General features: G+C 37.5%; 1 protein-coding gene across 1 annotated transcript; it reads right to left on the minus strand.

The window, feature by feature from the left end:
- Positions 1-650: 650 nt before the first annotated feature.
- On the minus strand, positions 651-3,196 carry LOC126366200 (transcription factor Sox-14). Its single transcript, XM_050009243.1, has one exon. It carries the CDS (start codon positions 3,062-3,064, stop codon positions 1,952-1,954), a length of 1,113 nt encoding a protein of 370 aa, XP_049865200.1. The 5' UTR covers positions 3,065-3,196; the 3' UTR covers positions 651-1,951.
- Positions 3,197-10,677: the final 7,481 nt, after the last annotated feature.

Raw genomic sequence — 10,677 nt, forward strand, 5'->3', positions numbered from 1 at the left:
CCCTCTTGGGAGGAAAGAACTCTATTACTGTGCCCATTTGATTAAATTCACCCTTACGTGTTGACAGTAATTGATTGAGATACCAGCTTCAAAGCAACAAAACTTTGTAGATGGTAGGTATTATGTAGGTGCCACGGTTAAAGATTTGACCTTTTTGTGAGAATTGAAATGTGGTGGCGCGTTTAATATTTGGTGATCTATTTAATTTTAATAACATGACATAAGCTCACGACTATATCCAATTGGGGTAGTCAGAAGTACATCTATCGCAAGATGAACTAAGTACCCACGCCTCACCGAGCTTTCTGTTAGGCTTTGTATTTTTGTTGTGTGTGTGTGTCTTAGTTGTGTGTGTGTGTGTTCTGTTGTGTTTCTATTGTTAAATGTGAACATATGTTTTATAATGTAATTTCACGATGATGGTAAATCAAATCGCAAGGAGTATTTATGTTTTACAAGTAACATAGGTAAAGGTAATGCTTTTGTTAAATTACATGTGTTCTAAAGGATCATAATAAAAATAGTGAATAGTAGCCTTTATAGGTAATTCTAATAATTATGGCTGAAGCTACTTTTTTCAAAATTGTTCATAATGTTTACTGATAATAAGTGTATTTTTTTTTGAGGAAAAATAGAAAAAGATTATTGGGTAATTTTTGAATTGTGTTTTATTTAAATTGTCCTTTCATAACGAAAATTAAATACATCGTTTATTTGTTAACAAGAAGTGTCTCAATTGTCTCAATCAAAAATACTTAACATTTGTCAAGAAGCAGTGATAAAAATATGAATACAGCAGATACATCAGCTTAGATTATACATTTTACGACTTGGATTCCGAAATCGGAATATTGTATTTTTTTAATACAATATAATTCAATAGGTATTTAAACATTCAAATAAACACAAGAACGTTAAAGTTACACATTTTCGTATGTTTATTTTTTACAAATCAAAATTACAAGTGTGTTACACGTTGATGTCTTTTGTATGAAAATATTTAAATCACGGAAGTTAGTCATCGGTTGGCTTTCTTTTAAGACATTTCCATGTATTTCTTATCAACACTTCCTGTTCAACCTTTTAAAACCAAAATTTGATAATCCAACATTAAATGACAATGAGTCACCGGTCAAATATTACAGATAAGCTCAGGCGAATTCCTAACTCAAATTGATAAAGACCAAACAATTTGCCATAGATTGATTGCACTTTGGGGTAGGTTACCTAATTTTTGTGGGGTATTTGGAACAAAACAGCATATACAATTTTAACGCGTCGTTTATTGATAACTTCATCTTTCTCTTCAATATATTTTTGTGTCCACTGACTATATAACACTCACTGTACATTTTCGTATTACAATATTTAGTCTTTCGAGGCTTTATTATAACTTTTTCGTTTCCATATAACAAATATTTTTGTACAACGCACGACGTGTACGAGTGTGGCGCCGTGGCACAGCTTATGCTATCTATCTACGTTTATCGACTAACTCCAACTTCAACTCTAGTCTTTAACACTATATTTACAAATTGTTCAAATTTTTTTGGTATTCAAATTACCGCAACCACTCGTCATCTTCCATGACAGCCTCACGCCACATCTTTCATACTTCCGCACGACACAACTTAGAATATTTAACTTAAACCATGAAAAAATACAATAATTGTAATATAATACAGAAAATTCATCAACAACATTAATTGAACGTTCGGCATCGCCGTCGGCGAGCCGAGAACACGCTAAAGTCAACAGTTCGCGTAACACTAACAGGCGCGGGCGAGCCGCGGACAAAACAAATAAATGGACATACCCAGCAGTATGTACGGCTGCAGATAACGATCACTGTCCTAGCATAGAGTCACTGACGGGCTCCTGTGGCCCGGGCGCGCGACACAGCAACACCTCATAGTGGCGGGATGTCGATATCGCACGCGAACGGCGACTCTCAGATGAGCGGCATGGCGCGTTCGTTGGCTGCCGCGTACCGCTGTTCATCCGGCACGTGGTACATGTTGATGATGTGGCTTAGGTCCTGCTGGCCATACTCGCGCTTCATGGCGAGCTGCTCGTGTGCGTGTGCGTGCGCGTGCGGCGTGAACTCGCGCTTCAGCTGGGCCGCCGGTTCGTGCGGCACGTATTCGCGTTTCATGCCCGGCGGGCCGGGTGATACAGGCTCCGATTTTGCCGAGGAACCACTGGGAGAGTGTGAAGCGCAGGAAGGAGGCAGCGCGTATCCGCCCGGCGAGCCAGGGCCCAGCCCGTAGGCGGAAGGCGACGGCGGCTGCGGCAGGTACGGTGAACCTTGCCCGCCGCCACCGTAGTAGCCCCCGCCGTATCCGCCCTGCTGCATCTGTGACACGTCGTAACGTGGGTATCCGTACGCCTGCTGCTGGTAGGCACTTGGGTCGTGCATCATGTACCCGTTGGGCATGTATCCGTTAGGAGTCATCTGGTAAACATCGCGCGGCTGTTGTGCCGACGGCGCTGACGCCCGCTGTGCGTCGCTCGCACCCAGTAACGAGCCTCCACCGAGCGGGTACTTTTCTTGCTTTTTGGCGAGAGTCTTCGTTTTCCTCCTGGGTCTGTATTTGTAATCCGGATGTTCCTTCATATGAACGGCCCGAAGTCTCTTAGCTTCGTCGATGAACGGTCGTTTCTCGGATTCCGAGAGGTCTTTCCACTGTGCACCAAGACGTTTCGATATTTCGGAGTTGTGCATCTTAGGGTTATCGGAGGCCATTTTCCTGCGTTGCCCTCGCGACCACACCATGAACGCGTTCATGGGACGCTTGACACGATCTGTGTTGGAGTTTTTGTTGGTGGTGTTGTTGTTATTATTGGGTGGCTGGTGATGCTGCTGCTGCGGCTGGGGGTGGTGCTGCGGCAGCGGCTGGTGGTGGTGCTGCTGCAGCGACTGGTGCTGCAGCGGCTGCTGCTGTGGCAGCGCCATCATGCCACCCAGCGCGCCCAGCGAGCCGTAGCCGTGCTGCAGCGCGTGGTGCGGCGGCACCGTGGCGTGCAAGCTGCCGCCCTTCAGGTCCGTCTCCATCGTCAGCATGTCGTCTTCCTGCGGCGCGTACAGCTTGCCGTTCCTTCGTTCACCGTACACAACAAGAGAACTATCGGTCGCTCACATGGACTCGCGACGGTTCGCGTCAGAGTAACGTCTCGCGGGACCGTACGGCGCGGAGGCTACGTGCGTTGTGAGGAGGCTCGGCGTCCGGGCGCGGCGGCTGGCGCGCTCCCCCCCCCCCCCCCCCCGCGGGGCGGCGCGGTGTGGCGGTGGCCAATGGCGGCGCGGCGCCCGGCCCCGCCCCGCCCGCGCGCTCCCACCCGCACAGCCCTGCATTTTTAATCGCGTGGCAAGCGAGCCGAGCGTGCTCCTCGCCGCCGCCGCCTCATGGAAATCTCAATTTTGTTTGCCGACGGTGCTTGCACCTTAGTTCACCTCGGTCATAGTTTATGTTCTAGGTAAACAACGTATGCTTGGGTACCTACAATAGGTGCCTCACCTTTTCATATTCTCGTATAACCCACTATACGTCTTTATACTTTACATATTTTAATTATTTCTCATGAAATAGGTACCTACATACATCCCTGCATCAGGAACATAGATTGCTGGAAGCATAATCAACACAATTTTCTTCAAATATTAAGTATCTTTAAGTGTTCTCATACAAACCATTCAGCTCCTGCGTAGCATCCTCAGAGTTTGTTCAGCTGGTGTACCTACCTACATAAGTTCAAGGCCCCCTCACAATGGTGTGTGCTAAAGAAAACCGCTAACAATTCATATGAAACAGTTAATGATCATATCTTTACACTCTCTGTTAGCAACAGTAATTGACTAGAGCTAACTGTATAACAATACCGAAAGCATGCTATAAATAAGTGGGATATATAAGTAGGTACGTGTTTATATGAAAGACAATAGCCATAATGTTCCGGGTTATGGATAACAATTTCGATTTCATGTGTGTCAACAAGTTATAAACGATAGTAATATCATGTTTTTTTATTTTACTAATATCTATTAGGTATGATATTTGCAGAAATGTTATATATAATATGTTATATTCATTAATTTTAGCATGAATGTTAATCTGTAGTAGGTACCTACCATTTCAAATATCTTTGTGTTTATATTCGTAATATACCTATCTAAACTATTAAAGTAAATTAGGCAGGTACAGTCATGAGCAATATAATGTACCCACTTTAGGACTCTGTCGCACTAACATATTTGACATTTAGTGAGACTTATAGTTCAATTTGTCAAAAAAGTTAATGTGACATGGTACCAAAGTGTATACATATTAATGCTCGTGACCGTACTATAGGTACCTGCTAATTGAAAATAATTTATCAGTAATATTGTTGAATCTATAAAACAGGAGTTATATACAACTGAAACTGCTTGTTAAATCAAATATTTATATATTTTTTTCCAATTATTTATTTACATAAATCAGTAAAATTCATTTGTATTGTCTTCACAGAATAAATGATGCCTAGTTTTAGAATGAGTACCTACCTAGTATCTATGATAATTCCTTATATTTAGGGCATTGAAAATATGAAAAAGAAAATTGTGATTTTGGTTTGTTTTTCTTTTTGTTTTGATTTTATTTGTGTACTGATTTCCGTGTGGTTTCTGTCCTGTGTTGAATGTAATGTACCTGTCTGTCTGTGTCTGTGGTGTCTGGGAGTAATAAGTGTTTCTTTTTTTCTTTAAATATACTTATAACACTTATTTCGTTATGGGATATTTATTAAGCTTATGTCTTGTTTGATGCGCATTTTTAAACATTGATCCACATCTAGGAAATATATAACTAGGGAATAAAAGGATATAGGTATTTTTGGAAAGAAGATTATTTATATTTATCCTTATTATCAGTTTCTGTGTCAGTGTTATATTAGGTACCTACCTATATCAGTGTTTGAGCAGAGACCACACAAGTGCAACATAAATTCTTTTCGACAAAAAGTGATCTGTTTTAATAAAGTAAGTCATGCTGTTTGGTTTAATATTATAAGTGGTGAATGATTGTACAAAAATGTTTAAACCCTAAATGTTTAATCTTTAATTTCAGTTCAGTAAAGAAGTATACGTAGGTATATAAGGCATGCCTATAAGATAATTAAGTACCTACAGCTTACAGGAAAACCTCTATTCATTTGGATGGAATAATAGTATCTAATAAAACACCAGAATAAAAAATACCTCCAGAAAAGTTAAAGAATATTTTATTACATTCAATAACAGTGAAGGATGTTACATACCTATTTAAGATGTTTAGGTACTTACCAAATATAGAATGATAATTATATATTTACGGGTTAGTGACATAATTTATATTTTTCTCAGCGTGCAGCGTGCCTTTTTTTCTACGAATAAACTTAGTCGAACTTTCAACAAATTAAGCCGCTTTGAAATAAGGAACAATGTCAGTCTGTTTCCCAGGTAGATTTCGAGGAATGTTTTGTTTTACCCTTAAGACTGATAAGCTAGGCCCTCGGGTACCCATTGTTCTTAGGCCATTTCTTTTTTTAGTTTATTGCCCTAGATTTTACTATTGTATGGGCTTTTTCTATGTCATTGTTATGTGGTTGAGAAGCAGTTCTTTCTGCTTATTATATCGTGGTGTTTATTCAGTGATGTAGCGGTTAACACTTAGGTTTGATTCCCGCTGAGGACAATTTAAAATAATTGTTTTTTTAACTGTTGTTGATCCTATTTTCATAGGTAATTTTCTGTTTATAATTTAAATTACATAAATGAATACGGTAATGGATGGGGTAGAAGGCAAGAGGGAAACCACTGCACCATTTTTCCCTAAAAAAGTAGCATGGAGAATGCTATACCTACTGACAAGAGCGTGGCTCTTAAATTAGTGATGATAAAATGGATACACTTATTGGGTTGAAGGGGTGTGATAATTAATTAAACATATATTATGTTGTAATGACATTTAATATTCTTTTTTAATAAATAATGGACATAACAAACATATTAACAAATATGCATCATAAATCTTTATTTGTACAGGTACTTAACAAGTGCATTACATTAGTTAATACAAAACAATATTAACGTAAAGGTTTAATTATTAGTTAATGAGAATAACATGTGTGCAAAATAAAATATTTGAAACTTATAATTGATATTTAAATATACGTATAATTGTACCTATTCTCATTACAATTCAGTATGTAAGGGGAAAATAAAACGCTACTTAATTCTAAAACCATTTCGAGATTTCGTCTTAATTAGCTTTATTTTTATTTTAGCAATAATTGTGTATTTATTTGAACATGAAGTTCAAAGACCTCTAAAGGTCTCTGTTTACCTAGATTGTCGTTGCCAAACGTCGTTTATAATAAATAGAATTTAATAGAATCTATAGTCATCACTACGGTAAGGTATCCTACGAGTTTGCGGTTAACAAGCTTTTTGAAATGACTTAATGAGCATCACTAAACCCCATCATGTTCATTAGAAGCATAAATTACACAAACTTAATTAATGAAATGAAAAAATACAAATTGTTATTTCAATTTATTACGCTTGAGTACTCTTAGGGACCGCCCACAATTTGGGCATATTACCCTAACAAAATGTCAATATTGAAATTTTAATACAAACTAAGCAAAGGCAAAGGTAAAACGACATTCAGCTTACTATACTTAGGAGATATATATTTTTTTTTTAATTGAAAAAAGTGCAAATTATTTTTTTTTCTACTCCTCTAATCTGGCATTTAAATAACCAAAAAGTCTAATATAAGTACATACATAATTAAACTCTTTGAAAAAGTGTACGCTCTATGGCCTATAAAAGCATTGTTTACAAAGTGTAACTGTACTATAATGTCGCCAAAAAAGCATTGTTGTTGTTTTTTTTTTTTTGACCTGGAAACTGGCACCTTTACTTTGTTTGTGTTTGGTGCCATAGATATACTATAAAAAAAAGTATACATTTGCCGCCATTTTCCCGCGCGTTGGAAAATAAATTGGAAAATTTTTGTTTCATTTAAAATTACGTCGTCGTAGAAAAAGTATTGTATGCAACGTTGTATAACTAGGTCAAAAAATGCTCGTGGCGTCTCTTATTGCGATGTTCGCCAAGGCTCACATCGCAACTCACGCCACTCGCATTTTTTGACCCTTCTTATACAACTGTTGCATAAAATACTATAATAGCATAACATTTATTTTAAATTATTAAAAAAATACCTTACATACCCAATTATAGGTAACTGGTATTAGTTGGCTCTTCATCAATAAACATAATGAGAGAATAAAAGGGCATAGGCCCTCATTGATTGGAGAGAGTACGGAACTGACATGGTTTGGCAGATAAATTATACATTACATAAATTATAGCCATAGTAATTATATATATGTACTTAAGTCACATAACTGAAATCATGAGTTTTGATACTCTTGGCTAAGCATTGTGTTGGTTTAAAATTTCGTAGAGGTACATATGGGACCTTATCTATATGTACACTATTATTGCATACACATGCTTTAACTTAATATTGATATCTATATTTTATCTTCTTTAATAATCATTCCCCAGTCGTCACCTGCCCAAATCAAGCGTCCTAACAAAATTCGGGCTGAAATTCGCAGTCACCTTTTACGAAGATCGTAGATAGGTTAGGTCCAGTCCACATTGAGACAACAAAACTGGCAGAGCACGAAACGGTTCTGCCTTCGTCGACGCCATTTTGCTCCAGTTTCTATTTAATGAATTCCGGTATTGCGTTAAATATGCCCCCGACGCTCTCGGCTGATCTCTGGGTAGGTACTAAACCCAACAGAATTCATCTAGATGGGTACTTGATAACAAAAGAGTTATTATTACAGCCAACGGTTTCACCAAACTCATAAACCTTTTAGACTTCTTGAAATCTTGAGTCTAATTTATTTGTACTACAAGTACAGAATAAGGAATAATACTACGTATATAAAGGTAACTCTCCGCTCCCCACCAGCGTCTGAGCTTGGTTTACCTCACCCCCCTCGGACATCTTTATACTGGAATTGTAAAGTTTATATATTCGAATTTTGATTTGGACGCCGACGTTCTTTCGTGTAATTTGAATATTTGATCTTATAGTAATTGTGCGCGTCGGTGCGCCTGGGTGGCGCCTATAAATATTTATTTTTCATGGTGATTGTTCAACAAACCATGCTTATAATTTGCAATAAAAGTAAACCTAGTTCAAGGGCTTAATGTAGAAATAATGTGAATGCAATTAATTCGTTCTGTGAATTTTGAAGTCAAGTGTAAAGCCTATATATTTATATTGTGGACCTTGATTTTTTTTAATTATGGTTTGTGTAGGTAAATAAATAAATAAATATTAACTCATGATTGTAAAAGCTCCTTTCGTAAGTATTACTACCTACCTAAGTACGTAATGACGGTTAAATTAGGTATTGTAATTGGCAGCCCTCAGACGTCAAACACGCAATTGTGCATGTACGATAACGTCAATGTGTAGTGTCTGTACAAAACAAGGTTATTTGTATGAAGACTCCAGGGTGTGCTACAATAGTACCTAGATAATATATACCTACCTAGATAACAGAAAGCTCGGTGAGGTGTGGGTACTTAGATCATCTTGCGATGCATCTTCACCTCTCACTATTCCAATAGGGATATAGTCGTGAGCTTATGCCATATTACCCATAATTAGAATAACATATTCTTGAAGTAAGTACCTAACTTCCTAATTTGTCCCAACAGCATTTTTATTTGGCCTTACCAATGCTTACTGTTAAAGATATTATATAGAAGTAAGAGATAAACTTTATATACTTAGATCTATATTATTATTATAACTATATATTTGTATCTTTTACTCAACATAAAGATTGAGGTACTTTTGTTCAGAGTCGAAAAGTTCCACACTAGGTAAGTTTAGTTGTTAAATATGTTCGCAACCCGTAAAATTCAAAGTGTCGCGATGTCATCCTCTCGCACTTCCGTACAATGGCACTACACATCGGGAGTCATCAAATAAATGCCGGTGTAATGCTTGCGTTAAATAAAAAGTGCGCATCAAACAGTCTAGGCTCCGTAATTGGCGGAGGTGTCGGTGTTGCTAATGATGGCGGGAACGCGCGGATTTATTAATTATCGTGCCTGGCAACACAGTGACGTCGCAACTCGCAACATGGCGGCGGTGTTGGCGCGAATATCGCTAGTACAATTTGATGATATCTGTTTATTGCATGGGGATGATAATTGTTGTGCTAAGTGTCTTTGGTACTAGGAATTCTAGACATTTGTATGTAAACATGTTAGAGTAAATTGTGATCGATGAAATGTACTTACAATAAATTATCTTTACGGCAAAATCAGTTGACTGAGTTACAATATACAAGAAACATAAAGGTATTATTTCTAAGGTAACCAACGCGTAAAACACCAATTTGAAAATATTTTCCTAGTGACAATTGAATTTCTTTCTCATTATCTTTAGTGTGGTGCTCCCCGGTCGGACCACTATTCAGTACACATTTTTTTATTAAGTATATCAATGAAATCTACCTAATATGTACCTTCACGTGTACACCAAGAAATAAATAGTACATCAAAACATTAAAAGAAAATGATGTTAAAAGGGCCGACCAGGGAGTATTTCTCCCCAGCCGCGCCACCTTGAGTCTCAGAGATTACAGTATGTATTCAAGCAATAAGGACATAGAAAAAAATGTGGAAAGTCTACTCATTTACGAAGTATATCCTATACTTCAACCTTATTCATCTAAGCTTTAATAAGAAGTTTTTTTTTCTAACCTAACCCTCATAATTTCAAACAAAAAAAATAGTATTGTTTGTATATTCAAATAATTCTGCTATTTCAGTATCTTCTATTTTCGTGTTTTTATTTAAGTAAACTGTAATATTTATTTTAATATAAACAAATCTAAGGTTTCCGGCCGGGGAGCGTCACACTCTTTACTCCCTATTACCTTGAAAAGCTTTAGAACTAAGTACCTACAGATTTCAAGGGGCCTAGAAACGCCACATTCAATCGATTCATTTAAAAATCAATATTTTAGACCCCAGTTTGGTTTTTTCGTATTCGAGTTTAATTACAAAAACATATTTTTAAATATGTATGTTATTTCATTGTCAATTTTTATTTATTTATTTAATGTTTTTATTTATTTATTTTTTTGTTAGCGTTGTTGAATTTTCTCAGAGTTCGTTTACCTAACCTGAAGAATCGACAGGTTCGGTTTTTTACAGAAAACCATCCCAATACAGGTTAGAATCATACCTCCGAAACGCATTTCTCGGGTATTTGAGTTTCTTCACGATGTTTTCCTTCACCGCCTCCTTAATGCTTAATCAAAATAACACACAATAACTTCACGAATGTCTCACATATTGTACATATTCAGGGAATGCATACGTCAGAAGACGGAAGGTACAGAGGCTGTGCATCATATTGAAAGGCAGTATTAGGCAGTGGGAGTTGGGGGGTAGGCTGGCCTGGATGGACACAAACAAGACCGCATATGTGAGAGCTATCATCACATCTCCTTGGGGGGTCTTACCTCCCCCTGTAGACATCGATAAGCCTTAGAATAGTACAGGGATAAGATACTACTTAGTATTAATATTAAAAAATATATTAT

The sequence above is a fragment of the Pectinophora gossypiella genome, chromosome 1, assembly GCF_024362695.1.
Source record: "Pectinophora gossypiella chromosome 1, ilPecGoss1.1, whole genome shotgun sequence".
NCBI lineage: Eukaryota > Metazoa > Arthropoda > Insecta > Lepidoptera > Gelechiidae > Pectinophora > Pectinophora gossypiella.